This window comes from Anser anser, assembly GCF_964211835.1.
Source record: "Anser anser genome assembly, chromosome: 1".
In the NCBI taxonomy this organism is placed as follows: Eukaryota; Metazoa; Chordata; class Aves; order Anseriformes; family Anatidae; genus Anser; species Anser anser.
Window position 1 is genome coordinate 21,842,426 of NC_139720.1, and position 22,391 is coordinate 21,864,816.

Genomic DNA, 22,391 nt, shown 5'->3' on the forward strand with positions numbered 1-22,391 from the left:
CGCAGCTTTCTAGCAGTAGTGGCAGCCTAGGTCTATGAAAATACACGGGTTTGCCCTTTGATTCACGTTTTATTAATTTTGATGGACATCTTAAATATATATGTGTAACAAAATACAACACTCATGACTGACAATAGAAATTCAACAGTTAATGAAGGCAGTTGGGAAAAATGCTCTTTCCTCAGAAATGCTGAATTGTCACAGATTTTCTTCTCCAGGGGAGTAGAAGGGAGAAGAATACACTTACAATGCTTCTGATTTTCAAAAGTTTTTGAAGCCCAAGTTAGGCAGATGCCCACCTAGCCCATTTTGACATATGATAACCTAATTCAGATTTCAATTCAGAGTAACTTCAAACTCCAAAAAGAACTTCAGTTTATTTTAAAGAAATTCTGAACTGAAACAGGATGTCTTGTGTTCTTCAACTTTCTCTCATGAAAACGTTTGACATAAATTTTAGTCTCTTCCGAAATAATTTCCAATTCAAAAATTTTCAAGGATTAAATGTCATTTCCCATTCAGCATAATTGAAAAACCAGTTTGAACTAGAAGGGTGTCACTTGGAACAGTTCTAAAAACAGGACTGTGAAGACTGACCTAATTATTCAAATGATATGTAGTTGATCCCAGTAGCAACAATTATAGGAATCCTGTCTAATTATGCATAGACAGAATTTTAAGTGTTTCAAAGCAAAAGTTTACATTATTGAAGTCATAATCACAGAAAAATACTCCTGAAAATGAGTACAAAATGTACCTGGAACGCTGGAAAATGAGACACATTATGGCTAAATAAATTTCCTGAGGCAATAATTTTGAGTATTCACATGATGTTACCCCTAGGCCACTACCAAATTGGGGGGTGGAGTGTTGCTTTTTATTTGCTATATAGAGAAAATTTGCATTTGAAATGAGGGTAGAATGAAGTCCCCTATCCACAGAATATTTACAGTATGTATACAAGTTGTAAACTTTATTTTAATCTTTACACTGCTTTATTCAATTATGTATTTGTAATTTTATATGTGCAAAATATTTTTTTCCACATGCCCTATATAGTTCAGGAAATCAAATTTAGTCTCAACCACACAGGTATGATCTAGGAAACTATAGCTGTGTAGTTGCTTTTCTTTCTTAACTTCCTGCAACTGAGTGACCAGAGAAATTAAAGAACAGACTGTATTTGGTGAATCCTTTAAGTCATAGGAAAAATTCACGAATCCAAAGGACTCGTTACGTTTAAACTTCCATTCCAATGAAATGGTGGTAGTGGCAGCAGTGCAAGCATTTTGATGTTGAGTAATTTTGGAATGTTTGGCTTGTACGATTGCTCATTTCAGATTCCTGTCTTCTGGACTACTTTAGCATTCATACAGTCAAGCTACTGCATGTGCAATCAGACTTTGCAGTCACAAATAACACAGGTGCCAATTTGTAGCAATGAAGCATGGGAGTAGGTAGGCTTCAAGTGTCAGTCTTGCATAATTGGTGCGGGTATAGAATTTACAAGCACAATGCTCTAGTTGAAATTGTGAATTTTAAGTATTTTAAAAACAGTAGGCAACTGTGAATGGTTCTTACTCTGTTTAGAGATCAACCATTTTTTCCACCGATGATTTAAAAGGCAAAATTAATAGTGACACATTTCCTTCTGTTGGGTAATACGGTTCTAAATTGAAGTCAATTACTTGAAATCCCATCCTTCACTGAAAAGAACAATAAGATTAACAGTTATTAATCAAGCTCATACCAAAATTCCCAAGTCCATAAGAACACCTTTATTAGAACCAGACCACTGCTCTTGGCAATCTTTTCTGAAAGCAAGCAGAGCTCTTTCTTTCAAAGAGAGATGCCCACCTTTACCATTGTTTAAGTTTATAAATTTTCTGCTTTAACAACAAAGCCAAAGATTATTCAACAGAAATTTGTTTGCCTAATACCTGCATGATTCCTATACAATTGGCATACCTGCTTTTCAACTGCTTGTGGATGTCCTTTAAGCACAACTAATCACTGAGTTAATCAAAATTATTTCCAGTTATTTAAAAATGTTACCTGATTCAACACTGCATTCAGAAAACACATTAGCAATCAGAGCCACATTATTAACCATTCTTTAAACACATATTTTGGTAGTTTTATGTCAGGATAAATATTATAAAATTTTGGAGTAACAACATTCAGAGTTCCCAAGGGTACAGTTCCTATGCTATGAAATTCAGTGCCTTCTGTCCCAGTGGGCAGAATCAAAGGCATTCCTAGTTTCATACTGCTCACATTAGATCAACGTGCTCTCACCAACTTCAATGTCCCATTGACTTAAGAGAAACTGGTTGTATTTTGTCATCTCTTTAAAAACATATATATTAATAAGAACTAAAGATGAGTTACCTGAGCACTGAAGCATTTTCCATTCCTGCTGAAGTTGGTCTTTTAATATTTTTATTTTACGTACTTTTTCTTGGGTGAGAGGTACATAAGCTCCAATGTGAGGCACAGAAGCACCAGCTAGTGCTTTGGCTACACTTTGCATTAGATTTACATCTGTGTCCTGTTTAAGAAGAAAATAGAAAATACCCTTTCAATACAAACTTTCTGCATTTCAATAATACCTGGTAGAGTTTCAAACAAGCTTTTGTGATTAACTTGCTAGTATTAGCAACATGAATGAGCAACTTTCAATTTTCAAATAAAAAGGTGTCAAAACAGGTATTTTTTTTCTGAAAAAGGTAAATTTATGTTAATCACTTTAAAGCTTTTTTTTTTCAAGTAGAGAAAGAATCTCAGATTTACTTCTGTGACTAAAAAGAAATAATGCTAGATTAAATGTAGAAAATGTTAAAAAGGAAGGAAAGGGAAGAATAGAGCTGCTGCATCATTTACTTTCTATCTGCAGAAAACAGTGACACATTTTGCTTCATTGAGTAATGATTTCTTTTTGAACTCCTGACACAATGACATTCCTAAATCGATGTAATTTGCTCTCAGAAGTTATATTCTGGTGTCCCTCATACATGAAGATTATTAACATTTATTTGGAAGACTGCTCTCTATTTTATTTTTAAAATGTAAAAACAGTTGTTCAGTTATTCTAAAAAGCCAAGCACTTGCATTAGAATATCTCAGCACATTAATCCTTTTCTGGAGCTACCTGCAGAGCACCAGTGGAAGTGTCTCAGTCAATTCTTAAAGATGTCTGTCTAGCTTTCTATTTATCTCTGAATTTACCCTTCAGTCTATCAACTAGATTTTCTATTTCGTACTCCTAATTAGCAATGGGCACATGCACTATTTCAGTATACTTTATATCAAGTTATATTGGCTTAGACAATTTACATATCAACATTGTAAACTAAAACAGATAGCATTTGAGAGCACTACAGAATAAATATGTTAAAATCCACTTAATTGGCAGCTTAATGAATGGTATGTCTTTATTTGGATAGTTACTGGGGAACAGCTTAGAATAAAATTATGTACATGAATTATTCACTGTTTCCGAATAAAGAACTAGAAAGCACAAAAGCAACCAGAAATTACTGTTTCACAGGACACACAGAGAACACAGAGAAACTGTTACAGTCACAAGATGCTGCATAGACCGAGAGTGTAAATTGAGTTCAAGAGATTAAACAAGTTCATGGAAGACATGCTCACTGGCACTTCACGTGCAAAGGGAAGCTAATTTCCAAACTGAGGCAAACAGTCACAACAGTATCTGTTGTGTACAGATATAACCACTAGTTCAGGCCTTGCATTCGTGCCTCGGCTTCTCAGTCACACGGGCTGCCTACACCTTGGTGTGTGTCTGTCTGCCTTTGGTCTCAAGCCAGAGAGAAACTTGGGCTGTTTGTGGAATGAACTCAGAGGTACCAACCAGCCAGTATTTTCAACGGAGCATCTCGAAGCAGTACACAGCAGCCATGCTGCTGCTTGATTTGGGTTCTGCACTGCGCACTTTGAAGTAGCATGGCTTAGCACCACTTCTTACCTCAATCACTGCAAGAATTCGAGATTCTGCTAGTCCTTGTAGTAAACCAAAAAGAAGAGAAATTCCACTTATTCCAATGCTCCTGTTTGGTCCAACAGCTATTACTATCAAGTTGGGCTGATAACTGTATGCTACAGGAAGAATGAATCCAAGTACAGCAGAAAAGAAGTCACTCCTGTCAGCATCCTTTAACAGCAATGAGAAAGAGTTTAGCACAAATGTAAAGCCCCAAATCCCCATAGAGGATAAAAAAACATAACATGCACCTCAAAAAGCTTTTTACTGACCTAGGAAACAGGATACTGATCTATTTTCGCAGCAATCCTTATATTAAACATGCAGCTTTGTTCAATATTGATTATTCGTATTTTTCTTAGTGTCTTACGTGGTAACTCTGCCTTCTTGAAGATAAAATACAGTAGCCACTGGATATTCCCTCCAACCTATGCATTCTAATACACACTAAAGATCTGTTAAGGAGTAGCACCATGGAAAGATCAAAAAAGAAAGTATTTTCAAAGGTGCAAATTACAGTGAGAGCAGTAATTCTCAGTGCCATTTTATTAATTTGTAAATATATTCTAATCTTTCTGTTATAAAAAAAGTTTTTATCTTATATTATTTCCAGAAAGTGAATCTTACCTCTTTCCAGTTCAGAGAAATAAAGTATTTAGAGCCGATCTTTCCAGATTGTTCTTTCTCGCAAACATTTATCACAAGTACTTTTCTGTAATCAAAAGCCACATCTCAGTACTTCACCAACAACTTCCAGTGAGATAAAAATATCTCCCTTCTTCCACCATTCCTTAAATACTGTCATATCTCAAGAGCAAATAACTATTTGCATCATAATGTGCCATCATGTAAACACCAATTAAAATTGAAATCACACCTTTTTCAAGATACTAAAAAGTACTTTTAAAAAGTATTAAACACTACAAGCAAATCACTTTTAAGAAGAATGGGAATTGGCAAAGAAAGATATAGAGAAGTAAAGATGACTGTCAATAAGGAACTCAGCACAAGCACACTATACTCTGAAATTACAGAGCACATATTTTAATGTATATGAAGAACCAAGTTATTTTGCTTTTTGGTTCTCAGACCCTAGCTTATGCTAGTTACCAGCACCATAACTGTGTGCTAGGTTTTTGTTGCAAAACTCTCATGTTTTTGCTTTCCATCTGATCTCTTTATTTGAGACCAACTGATCTTTTCCGTTTTGTGCTTTTTTTTGGGTTGAAGTGTTGCTTATTATGTTTTTTCATCTGAAGCAGTGAGTGAAAAGTCTATGAGTGAGACAGACATGGGATTTTTAAAGAAGCAGATGACACAACATCAGAAAGAGGGAAGTTTAAGGAGTGTGGCTTTGTAGAACATTTGGATACTACCTGTCATGTCCTAATGCTACGCTGGGTCATAATTTAAACTGCTATATGTTAAATGCCTGTTACCATTCCCTCTCATAATCTCCACATTTTCAGAAACCGCAGTGCTGAAATACTAGGACAAAACAAACATATAGTTTGCAACATATGCAAACTGTTTATTAGTAAGTTTTGAATATAAATGTACTAAGTTGATTCTGTAGTGTCATACACCCACTTGGTGATGTGTAGATGGCTACACAAGATTTGAGGCATAGAAGAAATGGGTCTGGTTTTATTAGGGCTTCTGTAAATGAGTAAAAAAGTGATTAGGACTACTTTATTTTTGCTCTTGAGAAGGAACAGCAGCAGGCCATGAAATCATTGGAATTTTACTAGATCTATTGTATTTGTGAAAGTTCCTTATTTGCTGCATGATTTTATTCCTTCCTTATTTTACTTCTCTTTACAACTACTAGTCACATCCTTGTTCTCTTTTCCTAAACAAGGCAATTTTTAAAAGATAATAAATGAAAAAAAAAAACAAACAAACATGAGTTACAGCATGATTTATACGGGTATTCCCAGACAGAAAGACGGACTGATTTAATTTGATAGTACATGTCTACAGGAGTATCTCCAACAGGGATATGATCCACATGTGAAATCAATGTTGCTTAGCTGAAAACTGTCAAGAGTGAACTTCACATTCTCCTTTTTGCAGGATGGATAGAGCTGTATGTTAAACTAAGAGGTTCCCGCACAGAGCTCGACTCCTGATTTAATTAATACAAACTAAGAAAATACTCTTAGAGATATGGTTCATCTTGGAAGGTGTTGGAGTCACCGTCCCTGGGGGTGTTTAAGGAAATGTTGGACATGGTATTTAGGGACATGGTTTAGTGAGTAATACTGGTGGTAGGGGGACGGTTGGGCCAGATGATCTTGCTGGTCATTTCCAACCTTAATGATTCTATGATTCTATGTGCCTCTTGCAATTACTGCAGGGCTACAACAGATCCTGATCAGTCCTCACGTGTGGTTCACAAGCAGGCAGATTCAGACCACAGTCTGTATATCTGTAATAGCGTATTTCATATTGGTGATTTTAATTTGATCATACACACTTTCATTTTGATCAGTGATTTTAATATCATATTTCTTTCATATCTCAACTTATTTTAAATTTCCCTTTTAAATACTTGCTTTCTTTATTACTTTGTACTTTCAATATTATGTTTTCAGTAAAAATCCAAGTTGTGATTGATATAGAAGGATTATACTTTAAACCTGCTATTAAAATTCACATGGTGTCATTTAGAGATAGAAGTTTGTCTTAGAGATATATTTTGGGTTGCTTTGTATTTTGTTTCAGGTTAAACTTGAATTAAAATCAGCTCACGACTGATTCCTTAGTGCAGATTTCATCAAACATATGGACACTCATGAACATTTACAGAGCTTATGGGATTTGACTCCTTAAAGTAAAGAGAAACCTCACCCATCTTCTGTGTTTGGTATGATCTGCATGTCTCCAACAAATATGCAAAGCACTCTGTAGAACACAAAGAAAAATCATGTATACATGTACTTACATCTGCAAGTATTTTTTTTCCCCAATTAGTGCAATTTGTTTAAAGAGTTTACATGTAGATTAGACATAAAACAGAATGTACATTGTTTCTGAATTTGGTTCATTAGAAGTAAAAAGAAAACAAATTTATGAGATCAAGGGAACTCCCTCCCACCAGTCCTGTGGGTGGAAAAAAAAATAAGCCAAAAAAATGCCCTCAGGGCAAAGACAGTTGAAATCTGGCAAAGAAAACAAGGCTAGCACAACAGTCATCCTTAAAAATGTTGTGCCTTTGGTAACACAAGAGGTTTTTGCTGGCATATACAACACTGTCTGTATAGCCTATTGAAAATGCTATGCACATGGAGAAGTTATTTGTTCCAAAATTAAGCTTTTCAAAGGCAACTTTCCATATTTCATACACTTTTACCTTATTTTTACATTTTGCCTAAGGGTACCAAATGCAAAAGATTCAAATTCACCTTTGAAATCCAAAATGAACAGAATATCTTAGTGCTACATCAACAGAAACAGAAGCTGTGGGTGAATCTGCAATTCCATTGCATACCTGCAAAATATATTTTTTATTCAGAAATAATTAATGCTGCAGAAGATCATGTTATTCCTTATTTGTACCAACTGTAATTTTACTTGTTTATATGTATCACTCAAACAAAGCTGCACAAAAGGGATCCTGAGGTTAAGAGGTTAGTAATTCGTTTTCAACAAAGAGGCCACATTTGATCATTATGCCAAAAGCTGTTGTATTATTTCAGAAGCATGGTGCTATGCTGAAAGGCAACTGTAAATAAAAGCTTTTGCAGGAGAAGGTCGTGTTCACCGTTCCTCTCAATAGTCTGTGGACTGGATACACTCACTTGGCCAGTAGGCAAACTGCACCAGAAAAACAGACAATGAAAAAGAGGCTGTCCCTGAACTCTGACTCCTCCTTTAACCTATGCAAGCTATTCCTTTCTGGAAACACAATGACAGTATTATGCCATCAACCTTTAAGTGTTCATTTGTGTTCTGTAGTGCTTTGAGCTCTACATGGAGGGTAAGCAAAAAGATAATGCATGCTGTCCCTCTTTGTATCTGTCAACACAAAAAGCTCAGCTTAGCATCTGCAACTCATGACAAGTTCTGTTTCGTTTTACCAGTAATATTTCGCATGTATTTATAGGCTTTCCTAGAGGTATGTGCAGCTTATAACGTTAGAAATTTGTCCCTGAAATTTACAGTCATGACTAACATGAGCAACAAGGCTTTTAAGAAAGAGGCCATTCTGACAGGTAAGTCTTCCTCACTGGCTTGACACTTTAGAGAGAGCTTGTCATTCAAAGAAAGACTGATTTATTGTAACATAATAAAAATCTTGTATTTTGTTTTTTTTTTTTTTAAACTTACAGTTTTTCTCTTTGCTTTTCAAAATTGTTATACATAAATATAAACTTGCAACGTTTAAGCCTGCCTTATCTTCATTCCTGACCTTGCAAGAATTAGAATACTGAATTGGAATTACTCTGTTTAGAATCACAGCACACACTGGTGTTGTAAACCATGCCATTAAAGCAATCAGGGGCAGGAAAACAAAGGACCAAGTAAATTATTGTGTATATATAACAATAAGGGTGTACAGCTTTGCGTAGAATGGCATCTTATAATACAGGGTAATGCAGAAGTAAAGTCTCTTCTAAAGACTGAAGGCAAAACTCTGCATTCACACAGGAAAAAAATTGAGATCTCTTGCTTTGATTTCTTGCTGCTGCTCACTGGTGCTTGATACACAGCCTTCTGCCTCCAGCAACTGGAAGAGTGAATGTCTGCATCAACTGTGTGTCTGAAAGCGATGAGAAAGTTCTTAAGGCCTCACAAGCTGTGACTGCAGCAAAGCTGGACAATATCTTGGCCCAAAGATAATTAGAACAACGTTTTGGGGTTAACAACTATTCTTAAATGTTTTCTCATGTTGCATATTCACTCTTGTTATCTAGCACAGTCCAGATGAGGTTAGTGGGGTTGTGAATTACATAGTAACTAATATCCAGATGACAGTGTAGAAGCAGGAATCAGAGGAATACACCCCCTCCTCCAATCCTCATGATTAAAGCATGTTATTCTTACCTCCTTCTTCAGTATTTTATCTAGGATGGCCAACATACTGCCAAGAGAGTGCAAGGTTTTGTCCTCTTTCACAAGGTCTGCGTAAAAGTCACTGTAAAATAAATTATATGGAGAAAAACTAGGCTATGCTTCTGAAGAGAACACTGTCTAACAGTACTTTGCAGTTACTGCTGACAGGGTACATTTTGTACAGACGCTGCTACACATTCACTCTCAAAGACCTAGCCCTGGCAGGAAGATGACAACACTCTTGCCTGACAATCTCGAGCTCCCTAAACCTGTTTCCATTCTGCACTGGAAAGAAAACAAAAAATGCCTGATGATATATTCATGAAATAGAATTCTGACAGAACTAGACTTACTAACTTAGAAAATCAGACTCAAATCTCAAATCTGGTCCAATTTTTTTTTTCAGCTAAAAGTGAACACAGAGCTTTAAGGCATCTTCCTAACAAAACCTCTTTCTAAATGAACACATTTGCATTGTTCTCTCTTGAAATAATTTTCTCTCAAATATTCTGATTAGTTTTATAAAGGACTGTAAGGATATGGTTGATAACGAACACCGATTTCTTCATTTTTCAAAGTAATTCTGGTTATGACTGAATAGACTGAGGCCAGGAAGACCATGGCAGAGACTAAACTAGATGAAAGTCTGTACCAAGACCTCTCATCCTTACAATCATGATGGGAATTAAATAAATAGGACCAACCTGGCAAGAGAATTCACTTCGTTTTTGTCCATTTCCTTCACCACACAAACAGGTGCTGGGAGCAAGTATGATGAAGCTTTTGACTCAGTTGTTGCTGTTCTGATGGGAGGCACTGGAAATAGAATATTTCTCATGTGCAATTCCAGAAATCTTTCTATTTTGACAGCTTCACTGTTGTTAGTTATCTTATCTTCAAGGTCTGTAGAGGGATTGGTATTAGTCATCTTTGGTAAGTGTGACTTAGTGCTCAAATTATGCAAAAATGATGTGTCTAGAGGAAAAAAAAAAAAGGGGTTTCACATGTATTTCTTTTGGAGCAGGGTGTTAATATTTACTTACATTTATTTACAAAACAAAGTACACCTATACTCATAGTGGGCGTACTTATTTCCATGCACTAACTACAATGCTTCCTGCCACAGATGTTATTTTTTCAATGATGCTACATTTCTTTTTAATCTAATGACAGGTCACAAACAATAATAATAAACCTTACCTCCATTTTCTTCTCCACACAGAAAACAGCACACTCAAACAAAGATATTAAAGCACTACTTTTTGGTGTGACGTTTGACAGCTTCATCAGTTAATAAAAGTTTTTTGTTGTTGTTTTTTAGTTTGTTTGTTTGTTTTTCAGACCAGTTGAGGGCTTGGCCCTGTATGAAGCCTCACAGTGCTTCACCAATCATTAGACAAACCACTGGTACTTCAATTCCTTTAAACCAGAGGAAATAATCATTTCGGATTTCTGTATGATTTAATTTACTAATCACATTTAATTACCTTCATACATCAACCATTTCCAGTAGGGTTTATGTGCTGCTCTCACATTCTGAATAGATTCAATAGCACTATAAGAGAAACAGGTTTAACAGTATCAGCAGCAACGAAAGTACAGGAAACACAATCTACCTCAATGAAAAACAAAACACATAACTGAAAATGAACAAGCTCTGGTCTATTCCGAAAACACAGAACAGAAAAATAAAGAGAATGAGAGTCAATAGCCAGATCTCTTGGAAAGATTAGATGCAAGAGTTATAAAAGGGAAGTGAAGAACATGTGCAGCATGTGCCTTTTAAGTAAACGCATTTACACACATTGAGTGAAATCCTGACTGCTGCTGGAGGAAGCACAGCTGTCCCTGACTTCAGGAAACGCAGGATTTTATGTCCTTCTCTGCTCTGTCAGAGATTTTATCATCTCATCAGAGATTACAGAATGTACAGAGGTAGTTAAATTCACTCAAAAGCTACCTGTTCAGAGAGATTGAAAGGGGGGCAGAAAACAAGTAGATCACATTCCTTGCTATTCTTGAACTCTTTTTTATTACCACTGTTAGCACTACAGGCAAATGGCCCCTTTATACTACCTGTCATACAAACATCATTCACATCACGGGAAATCCAGGACAAATTCTGCATATATGCAGATAATCTGTAAGGTGTTCAGGTGCTGGACTGATAAAACGGGTGAATATGTAATTGACTCTGTATTACCTAGGATGATAGCAACCTGATAGATTACAATTGGCAGAGGAGAAAAAAAGAGGTGCTACGAGTACTATCGGGTGCACTGGGAGCAAAGGAACCATCTCTGTTCCACTGGGGTATACCAAATCCAATTCTGCCCACCAGCCCTTGTAACCTACGCTGCTTCCCTGACTGATCTCAATTTTACTTAACATAGTCAAGTAGTGCATGCTGGCTTCTACACACCAAAATGCATGAGTAGCATTACTGCTGAAAAAAGACATGGGACAACTATTGAGGTAGGAGAGAGACTGAAGACAGAACGTGGAGATGTGGAGGAGATGGTACAGACAGGAAGAGAGAAAAACACTGTTTAGATGTAGGACTGATTCAGGCCCAAGGCTTGGAATGCTTCACTAGGTCAGATACACTACATCTGAGTGCTTTAGCAACCCAGGCCTCAATGCTCCGAACTCTAGAAACTCAAGGAGTCATCACAAGTGGCTCTGCACAGCATCAGCTCTCACCGATGGCAGAAAGGCCAGCTCCAGCTATTGCAACTAAAGTGGTCCTGGAGTCTGAAGAACTAATCTCCGAAATTACATACTGTCCAAAATGCTGGCTGTTACTAACTGGCATTGCCTTGATTACAGCAGGACTGTCTCAGCACTGAGAAGGATCTCTGCAGGGTAACAAGGCCCAAGGATAAATTTGCATAAAATTATGTCAGTCATTAAGAACTTCTTGAAACTCAAAATCATTTCAGAAACAGAAGTATGCAAAACTGCATCTTGGATGACTTTTTCAGAAAGCAAGTTATCCAAAGCAGAAAATAATATCCTATAAAGCATCATATAAAACCTTGTGTCAGCAAAGTATTCAAAGCATGCATATCTTCAGTCTCTTTGATAAACACAAGGGTTAGTCTAAAATTATTCACACGCTTACCTTAGGCAAGGGGCCATTTCTCCAGTTACTTGAGGTATAGGGTCTCTAAGCAAAGTCTTTACAGTCATGCAGACTGATTCAGACAAGGACTTCAAGTGATATCCACCCTAGAAAAGAAGTATTTGGTACCACATAAGGAACAAGTAGTTGTGAAATCTGAAAATCATCACAGGAAATAAACTTTTGAAATATATCTGAATTCACATAGATGGAAGAAGATATGCATCTACTTGATGATACCTAAGTCACTGTTTTCATACTGAAAATTACTAAGTTAGAGGCTACTTGCTGAACTTCACTGGCATCCCATGACTCAACTCACTTTATTGTGGTTTGTTTCGGAAAACAGATGCCCTGAAAACCCTAAAAACATTCTTTCTTACATCCATCTCCATTGCATGCCACTTTCTACAATTCTTTTGGAAGAGTCCTGAGTAGGTAAATGCTATCACTGTCCTCTAAAATATCTGCACAAGGGAAATCTCCCACAGCCTGACACTTAAGATATGCCTGTCCTGATGATTCGGCAGAAGGTGGAGAAGAACTGAAGATAGATTTAAGACTGCTGAAATAAAGACGATAGACTGCTTCCTGCATACCACCTGCAGAGCCGTCACATCATCTGTATCATGAGGGGATGCTTATCTGTACTTCAGCTAGCAGACAGAAGTATCTATAATAACCTGCTGAAGAAAAGGATGACAGAAGACAGGTCAAGCAAAGCAGAGGTTAATCAATTCCTAAACAATTCAGTCTTGGAGACCTTGTTGGCAGTAATAAATCCACAAAGTTATTTACCTGAAAAGTTACCATTTTTCTAACATGCAAAAGGGGAGTAGAAATGTAGGTTTCAAAATGAGGAAACTTTTTTTTTAAAAGAGAGCTCTTCAAAAAGATCTACTTCTTTGATTAAAAACATCTAAGCAAGTTTAGCAAGAGCTCTGTTTATTTATGTTATAGGTTTTTAAAACTCTTCTGGAGTAAGACAAAATTGCAGAAACATTGGTAATGCAGTTTATTCAGTAAATACATTTTAATGCATTGGGGACTGTCCAGAGCAGCAGTCTACAGTCACTGCACACAAGAACTGAACACATCTGTTAAGGATGTGTTTTTGGAACAATGACCATATGCTCCATTTCAATGTTTTAAGTTAAAAAAAAACAAAAACAAAAAAAACCACAGCTCTTAGGCATTAGAAGAAATGTGTTGTCTTAAGGGCATTGTCAAATCTTTGCCATTTTTGTATTCCTGATTCTCAAATAGATATAAAAAGAAGCAATGACTTTGCTAAGTTTCAAGTCTTTACCTCTAGGATGACACACAGTTTTCCATTAGCTAACTGCATCAGGAAATGGGTAAGGTGGGCAAAAACCTCAGGAGTGGCATTCATCTGCCCCTAAATCAAAGAAAACATTTGTAAGAGATGAAACCCCGAATCAAAAACATTGGTGAAAAAAAACAAAACAGACAATCTGAAATACATGAGACAGTCAGAATACTGGAACACTCACCTCTGATTGTATTTAACAAAATGCTGAACCAACTGCTTTAAAGAAAGGTGCAAAAAATGATGCAGTAATTATGCCTGGATAATTTGTCTTTACAGGTCTCATAGTATTTAATGAGCTGGGGTCAGCTTAAAGACTCATACGTGTATTTTTAGCTTGGTCATAAGTGAATTTCACCTAGAATTTTCACTGGACATTGAAGCTGCAGGAATATTTTACAAACACCTTTATGACTGACAAGACAAACCACAGCAAGTTACTTACTTCAGGGTCTCCAATTCCTGAATCATATCCAGAGGAGACAAGAACCAGTTCAGGATCAAACTGTAATAAAACAGAGTTGCAGCACATTCCTTTGTATTTTGCACTGGATTTCAACCACACCACATTCAGCTATTATTTCAGCCAGACCATAAACACAAATACTCTCCTTGAATTAAAAAGTAACTTTACCCATTTAGACTGTTTTCATTCTTGATGGAAAAGTTGCAGAGCTTTGTACTGAATATTTCAACACTAACATTTCGTAAACATTATTACGTTGATCAGGACATCATTCATACCAGCAGAAATTACGTGTTAACTGTGCTACTGGCGAGTACTGCACTTCTACAAGATATTCACTGGTACTTATGAAATAGCCTTTGATTTTGCTATTCAAAAAAACAAAGCAGTAAAAAAGTACCTCAAAAGCCATTGGAAGCAACACATGAAAAAATGCGGCAAGATAATCTGAATTTCCCATCCCAACCTGCAAAATGTGAGAAATATAGGTCAGATCTTCCTGTTGGAATAACAGATTTTTCTGAGGTTCTTCATGACTTTAGGGAAAGATAGTATCAAAAGTTAAAGATGAGGCAACCATACGAGACAGTAAAACAAATTCCATGTACTTTAAGTGCATACACATACAGCATTTTTAGTCTTAAGTATGAGCTTCAGTTCTACGCTGAACAAAGATGAATGTAATCGTCTTCTGAAACACTTTTTGATTTGATGGCTAGGCAAGATATTGAAGAAAAAAAACAATGTGCATGTCTGTCCCTCCCTCATTTTAAAAAAAATAAATAATCACATTCTGAGCCATGTTTCTCTGCAGATATTCCACTGACAGAAATGAGGTACACTGTGCTAAGACATCTGCCAACCAAGTGAAGTAGTGCACTTCTCAGAAAGTGTTACCTAATGCATGAGAAATAAAGCTTTGCATTTCCTTTATTGTGCTGTAAGCAACATTTACCTTATTCCAAGGCAAATTTATATTAAAGCCTTTTCCTTTTCCCAAACCTACAGCATCATAATCAGATTCTTTGAGAGATGGCCAGAATTCTTGATGTTCGTACCGATGCCAGGAAAAATACAAAACACTGAAACATACAAGAAACAAATCTAACTTCACAAAAAGGTTCCAAGACTGACTTTATGTCCTGAACTTAGCAGACTTACTGAGGGAAAGCATGAAGACAGAATCAGCCTTTGCCCTTTCTTTCTCTAAACAGTCCTGGACTGCAGAAGTTGGTACAGGAGGTCCTATATCAAAATTAACCTAGGACAATTGCTAGAACGTCTTGTATGTACTCCCTTCAGACCAAAGACAGGACATTTTCAGAAGAGCAGACTTGTTTTTAGAACCTAATTCTGTGTTTTTTCAGAAAACAGTACAAAGCTCATCTGTTTTACCCAAATACTTCCTGAATATTTAAACTGAGAAATTCCTGAATAGAAAGAACGGAGATATTACCTAAATACTCCTATGGAGAGATCTTACTACTGGCAAACTAAGATAGCCATATTGCTCATTTTGTGTTTGTTATCCTTTATAGTAGAATAGATTTAAATATTTATTTTTGATAGATTTTTCCTTCTACTTGATAAGAAGTGAAAAACAACAGTCAGTAAAATAGCAAGAACAATGTTTTGTAAGATTCTAGTTTTAGAAAGATAAGGAATCTTACTCTCTACAGAAGCAAGCAATATTTAACTAGCTAACATAAAGAATAAAATATCCTTCAAACCTTGGATCCTCTTCAAATATATACTGAGTTCCTTGCCCGTGGTGCACATCCCAGTCAACAATGAGGATTCTACAAAGATTAGTAAAATAAAACATTCAGCAGAACCAGAGCACCTAGAACTAAAGGAAATACAGATGAACAAATAAGATTTTATGACCCAAAAGGTATGTGACACCCAGAAAGGTCTAGACATTAATCTAATAAGGTATCATGTCAAATGGTTATCTAAATGCCATAACTGCGCATGAAAAGCTTCTCCAGGGTCCATGCACCTACCTTTGTAGACCGTATTTCAATTTTGCATATTCTGCTGCAATAGCAACGTTGTTGAATAAACAGAACCCGTTAGCTGCATTTCTCTGACTGTGGTGACCTGGAGGTCTAAAACAAAGTTTTATATCATTACTCACAACAAAGGCAATTTTGGTACAAAGTGAAGACTTGCTCCTATTTTTTACCTTACTAATGCCATTCCATTGCAGACTTTTCCTAACATCACAGAGTCCACTAGTTGCAAAGTTGCTCCCACTGCTAGTCTGGCACAGCGGTAAGTGTTCTGAAAAAGAGAATCTCATAGTTAGCATCAATCATTCATCGGCTTGTTTTAGACTAATCACAAACGACATGCTTCGCACCCCAACAGGAAATAGACATAAGTCTACCCTATTGAAGTTGCATGCAGTTAGCTAAAAGCAGAATTTTACAACACGAGTCCAATGTGCTCTCTACCAGGTTTATCTGTGATTGTCGTATCTTTTACGAGGATGTTCTCTCTGGAGGAGGTAAGAAGCATGAGATGTATATACTGAACTAACTAGTTCTACTGAATTAACATGGCATCTCTGAAAATAAGGAACAAAATCTTACAGAAGCAAAACAGAAAGGCCTTCCCCTCCATTATCTGGCACAGCATTTAAGAGTGACTGTTATTAAAACATGATTTGCAGGCCACTAATGGCTTACAATGATGTAGTAGAAAGAGAAAAAAGAGAAAAAAGAGAAAAAATTTGAGCAGTGTGCTGCTATTCTGGTACAATGCGATTACAGAATAGATGTCAGAACACTTAACCAGTTTAAATTACAGCATTACATGAAATTGGAAACAAATTATAATAATGTCATAAATACATGCAAATATATTTAGACGGCAAAAAAAAATTATTGCCAACGTTCCCCTACTTAGCAAATTGTCACACAGATGCAACAATACAAATATGTGCAACTCCCAATAGAGGAAGTAGTTTAATTTACACACCGGATGAAAGAAAAAAGCATCATAATTCCCAGACACTCTTTTCAGTTCCTCTTCACCCATTTTCTGCGTGCTTTTTGCAACTTCCAAGTGTTCTGAACTGCAGACGAGAGAGAGAATAACACAACACTTAATTAAGCAAATCAACTTATAGCTTTAAATGCAAAATGTAATGAAAACAGAACATATGTTAAAAGGGGCTTGTCTCTGAGACTTCACACATCCAATACTCTGGAACACCAGTTGCAGGATACAGCGAAGAGAATCAGGAGCGCTATGAAAGCAAGAGTTCTTGGATGTCATAAGAATATGACAATTATTATTCTCCCTTTTCCAGTGGTAAAACGGCTTAGCCTTGTTAGCACAAAAAGGCTGTTTCACTATGCAGTGATCTGTTTTGCAATGCATGCTACATAAAGATACCATCCCAACAAGAACTAAACTAGAATTCTGGCAGTCATCTGCACATGAATTACGACTCTAGTCCTCCCCTGTTCATGGGAAACAGATTATCTGAATGAATCCCTTATCAGGTGTGTAGTAACTCTTTTTTTTTCACTAGTTCAAGAGAGCAATAAGTGCTGAGGCACTAGAATCAACATTCCACCAACTCTCTGTCACTGCTCTCTTGCTGTTGTGGAGTGAGCTGGAAATGGGTGCTGACAACATCCTATGTGTCCTAAGCCAGGATTACAATGACCATAGATGCTTTCCCCTAGGTGGAACACCAAAGCAAGCAGAATTTCACAACAAAGTGAGACAGACACAGTAGTGCTGCCTAATGGAAAGTAAGCTAAACAATGGCTACAAAACGAAGGTGTTAACAGGAATAAACCAGTCTGAACCTGAGTGTCTGTATAATTACTAGTTTAACTTTATCAACAGCCTCATACCTGACTGTGAATGCAAACGAAACATTTTTGCAGGAGTTACATACTTGTCTAAACCTGAAAGTGTTTTAAAAAGGAAAGAGTTCTATTATCTTTAGCCTACCTATGGAAACCAAAACAAGGCCTTTGTTAGTTTATTTGTCCCATGTAATCTAGAAGAAACAACTAAACAGGGTAAAGTCATCAGGTCTCTTCAGTACCCAATCAGCAGCATATATACTATGAAAATAAATTACATTGGTACACAGCACTAACTGCATTCTAACACATACATTCTGAGGAAAAATACTGCTCTGGAATCTGAAAATTTAAGCATGACTCAGGATCAAGCTATGGTCCCTGTCACAAGTGTCAGGGCCCCCAAGTGCAACCCTTCCCTCCCTGGGGTTCTGCTGCTGGGTTCAGAACCCGTTTAGAGATGGTACAGCTGGTGGACTTGAAAGAGCGAGCTAGAAGGAGCCTCCATTGAGGAAAACTCTCCAAACAACTCTACAAACAGCTTTGCTTAGAAGTTTTGGCAAAGGCTTCCCCTCCTTGGGAGCTGCTTTAAGGTAAGGCTCTCACTCTTGGCTACGCTGTAGTTGCGTTGAGTAGTCATATCTGTGACCAGCCATGAACCCCACTGATCTGGACCTGGACCCCGACCTCTGAAGTGACTTCCTAGCTTAACATCAGGCCTGCCATAGCACCATGGACTTGTTGAGTAATCTAAACTCTTGGCTGAATCTGGTTACCATCACATCTTTGGGAAAAAGAGGCGGTTATCATCTTTCTAAAGAAATATCATTTTTTTTCCACTTTTTCTTAATGTCCTGTTCCAATTTTTATTAGAAGCTTACTTTTAATACTATATATAAAACAGCATTCATTGCTCAAGAACCCAGAGTGAGAATGAGGATTTAGTAGAACAGCAGATTCATACTTCACCACCTAAACCATACGTATACATATATTGTTTGTACAACAACAAGTCTGACACATTGCCACTGAAATTACTGGAAGTCATTCCGTTTTAGAGCAGACCTCCATTTTCAAATGGAGCAAAATATAATCTGGAGGTAGACATGACAGATGTTATTTCATTGGATTAATCTGAATGGTGATGAAAATAAGTTTCAGACCTGTGAACTAACAGGATCTCCTCTTCAGTTCCTTCTCGGGCAGGCACATGGACGCATCTTTCCACAAGATGGTAAAACTGAAGCTGCTCATAGGAGGTTGACAGTCTTTCTGGCACTTCGATATCACAGATAGGACTAGAAATAAGTGATAATCATATTACTATAGCACCACATCAGCACAGCTTACTAATATTAATAATAATGCCTAACTTTTAACTTCCCATTGTGAAAAGATTCAATATCTTCACAGGAATGTGTAAGAGTAAAAAAAAAAAGCAAGCTAAAAAAAAGAATTCTTTAAATATTTTTCAGTTTTGAATTGTGCTAAAAATAATAATATAAAATCTGTAAGCAAAAAGAAGTGTATTGCTCTTATATAAAAAGAATCACAATAGCATTTTTTGCTTCTTCTCTCATCACTTAAAGTAGCATTGGCTACTATAGACACAGGAACAATAAAATGAAAATGTACTGTAGGTTACAGTGAAGGTCAACCAAGGAGAAATAGGTTTGGGAAAGAAGATAACAGCAGACTTCTACTTCAAGCACAACACAGGTACTGGTCTCATTCGTATAAATATAAGCAAGCAGCACATATACATTTCTAACAGAATTTAATTGAAGAGTTTCAGCTAAGTAAGTATATCCGCATATTTTTCCCTGAATCCAATGATATTTAGCTTTATAAACAACTTAATTAGCTTAAAATACTTTATTTTGGAGATACTTTTTTTAGGGGTTTGCTCAGATGCTTAAAGCTGAAGACTTGTCTTATTAAGGCTTCCTGGACTGGATGGCTACAGCTTCTCAAATCCAACTTCAGATTAATATTATGGCATCTGGATACAAATTAAGAATTTTAAAAAAGTTTTTCTGCAAAAGGATAGACTTTCTGTTTACTAGGAAAACGACAGGATATCTATCACTAGACTTTTCATAATACATTTACAAAGAATTCATTCACTTGATATTTCTCTTAGAAAGCCTAATAAGAACCTATTCATAAGAAGGACAGGACGTTATTGACTTACTCATTCCAAAGTAGTTTATGACTGGTCATTTCCTCATCATAAATCAATGCTGTTCCTGAAGCCATTGCTATAGATAGAACAAAACAAAAATCCCCAGATGCATATTTCAGGCTAGAAACAAATGTATAATAAAACAAGCTTAATATTGTACTAGCTAGTGAGAATATGTGTACACAGCGTATCTGCTTGTATGAGGATTGTGCACTTTTGACTTTGTAAGTACAAAGTGAAATCAAAGAAAACCCTTTAGGAGGAACCCCGACAAGACTGGTTAGCAAGGCATGAGTGCAAAAACTGACGGCAGAGATCTGGATGCTGGCCTCGCACAGGCAGGATTCCTGGTTATCTCAACACTCAAGGCCTCAGCAGAGGTATTTCTGGGGCAGGTGAGGGGTTGCACGAGCTCTCCAAGCCCCTCTAGCCCAGGCTACGGGCCTTTTGAAGGCTGCAGAGGAGCTGACGTCAGGCCTGTGCATGCCTTCTCCCAGGCATTACATGGGGATAGTCACCTGCCAGAGCTGACATGAAACAAAACAAGCATTCATGAAAACTTCAGGTATAAAGCCACGGAATAATATGATTACATACACCGCAGATCCCACAATACAGGGATTTACCGCGTTTAAAACTCCTTTCTTTCAAAAACAAACAAAAAACCATTAGAGGTATTTATTTAAGAAAACAAAACCAGATGCAGAGAAAACGGACTCAAAACGCAGCACCACCTCACTGCAGTCCAGGAGCAGCCGGCGGCTCCGTCAACCCAGCACCGCGGGCAAGCTGGGCCCCTCGCCGCCTCCCTCCTTCCCTCGCCGCCTCCCTCCTTCCCTACCTGCTACCTCCTTCCCTACCTGCTACCTCCTTCCCTCCCTGTGGGGAACCCCAGCCACCCCACGCGGCCTCCAGCAGCCCCCGGGGCCCTGCAGGCGGCCTCCCGGCCCCCAGGAGGGCGGCCCCGGCCTCCCCGCACACACCGCCCGCAGCTCCCCGGGCACCGCGGCTCCAGCGCCCCAGCGGCTCGGGGCGGGCCGAGGGCAGCCCCCGCCTCGCCGCCGGCCCCCGGAGCTGCCGGAAGATTTTCTAAGGAACGCCCCAACCCTAAAGGGAGGGCGCAGGGCGGCGGCCGAGGCTGCTCTGCGGGTATCTCCCGCGGGGGCATGTGGCATCGGAGCGGCTGGCAGCTGAGGGATGGAAGTTTCTCGGCTGAAATTCCTGCTTTTTGTTTTGCTGGCGCTTATGCCGCTGTACGTAGCGTTGGTGTAGAACAGGAGACCTTAAAACACGTATAAAATGACAAATTTGCCCCAAGGCTACTTTGCTTTGCAAGAGCTCCATAAAGTACATCTGACAGTTCGAACAGTACTTGCATGCCAAACATAGTTCAACTACATGTATTATTAAGTTTTTATTACATTAACAAGTATGAGAGCAAATAAACAAACAAAGCAGGGCTTCCTCTCAAGTAAAGGGGAATAAATATATAAGTAAACCTCGAGCTAATACAATTATTTCTCTGTTTTTACAGAGTAACAAGAGTCTACCCCTCAGTAGTTCAGACTAGAATCGCAGACTGGCCGAGGTTGGAAGGGACCTCTGAAGCTCAGCGATGTTTCTCTAGCACTTTTTAAATGGGTCGCTCACTGCTGGGCCTGCACGTTGCGCTGACGTGAACCTCCATCAGACGCCCTTCTGGAGCAGCTGGCGTGTGTAAGCAGTGACAGAGTTCTTTAAATATTTACCATTTTTCCAGTAGAGACCATCATAGACTCAGCAGGATCAAATGAGCTAAGCTTCTGAATAACCTACATTTTTCAAATCAGTGACTTCATTATACAATATAAATTGAATATAGGTTGTCCCAACTTTTATTCCTCAATTTCTGCTAGTTTTCTAGTTCATGATAGAAAATCATGGAATCACAGAATATCCTGAGTTGGAAGGGACCCACAAGGATCACCAAGTCCAACTCCTGGCTCCACACAGGACCACCCAAAAATCAGACCCTGTGTCTGAGAGCACTGTCCAAATGCTTCTTGAACTCCAGCAGGGCTGGTGCTGTGACCACTGCCCTGGGGAGCCCGTCCCAGTGCCCGACCACCCCCTGGGTGCAGAACCTTTCCCTAACCCCCAGCCTGACCCTCCCCTGTCCCAGCTCCATGCCGTTCCCTCGGGTCCTGTCGCTGTCCCCAGAGAGCAGAGCTCAGCGCCTGCCCCTCCGCTCCCCTCGTGAGGGAGCTGCAGGCCGCCATGAGGCCTCCCCTCAGCCTGCTCTGCTCTGGGCTGAGCAAACCAAGGGACCTCAGCTGCTCCTCATACGTCTTCCCCTCTAGACTCTTCACCATCTTCATAAGCCCTCCTTTGGACACTCACTAAAAGTTTCATG

General features: G+C 38.2%; 2 protein-coding genes across 7 annotated transcripts in view; both read right to left on the bottom strand.

Annotated features, from left to right (window-relative positions):
* TUBGCP6 (tubulin gamma complex component 6) overlaps window positions 1-1,706 on the bottom strand; it is a 40,416-nt gene extending 38,710 nt beyond the window's left edge. The window contains exon 1 of the mRNA XM_083820046.1: window positions 1,582-1,706. The gene's annotated coding sequence lies outside the window, so the exon portion shown is untranslated. The remainder of the gene's footprint in view (window positions 1-1,581) is intronic.
* HDAC10 (histone deacetylase 10) lies at window positions 50-21,070 on the bottom strand. Of its 6 annotated transcripts, none has more exons than XM_083820053.1 (21): window positions 20,983-21,070; window positions 20,009-20,075; window positions 18,978-19,112; window positions 16,970-17,066; window positions 16,173-16,270; window positions 15,991-16,095; window positions 15,715-15,783; window positions 14,940-15,066; window positions 14,385-14,450; window positions 13,964-14,023; window positions 13,498-13,587; window positions 12,189-12,295; window positions 10,552-10,619; window positions 9,769-10,039; window positions 9,056-9,146; window positions 7,414-7,499; window positions 6,860-6,913; window positions 4,634-4,718; window positions 3,992-4,177; window positions 2,392-2,551; window positions 50-1,706 (listed from the first exon to the last, which is right to left on the bottom strand). In XM_083820053.1, the coding sequence occupies exons 2-21, from the start codon at window positions 20,071-20,073 to the stop codon at window positions 1,681-1,683; spliced, it is 2,046 nt and encodes a 681-aa protein (XP_083676179.1). In that variant the 5' UTR covers window positions 20,074-20,075; window positions 20,983-21,070; the 3' UTR covers window positions 50-1,680. The 6 variants fall into 6 exon arrangements, with proteins under 6 accessions (XP_083676179.1, XP_083676183.1, XP_083676182.1 ...); XM_083820057.1 differs by having other exon boundaries at window positions 9,769-9,967; window positions 20,860-21,011; XM_083820056.1 differs by having other exon boundaries at window positions 4,001-4,177; window positions 20,860-21,011.
* Between the last annotated feature and the right edge of the window lie 1,321 nt (window positions 21,071-22,391).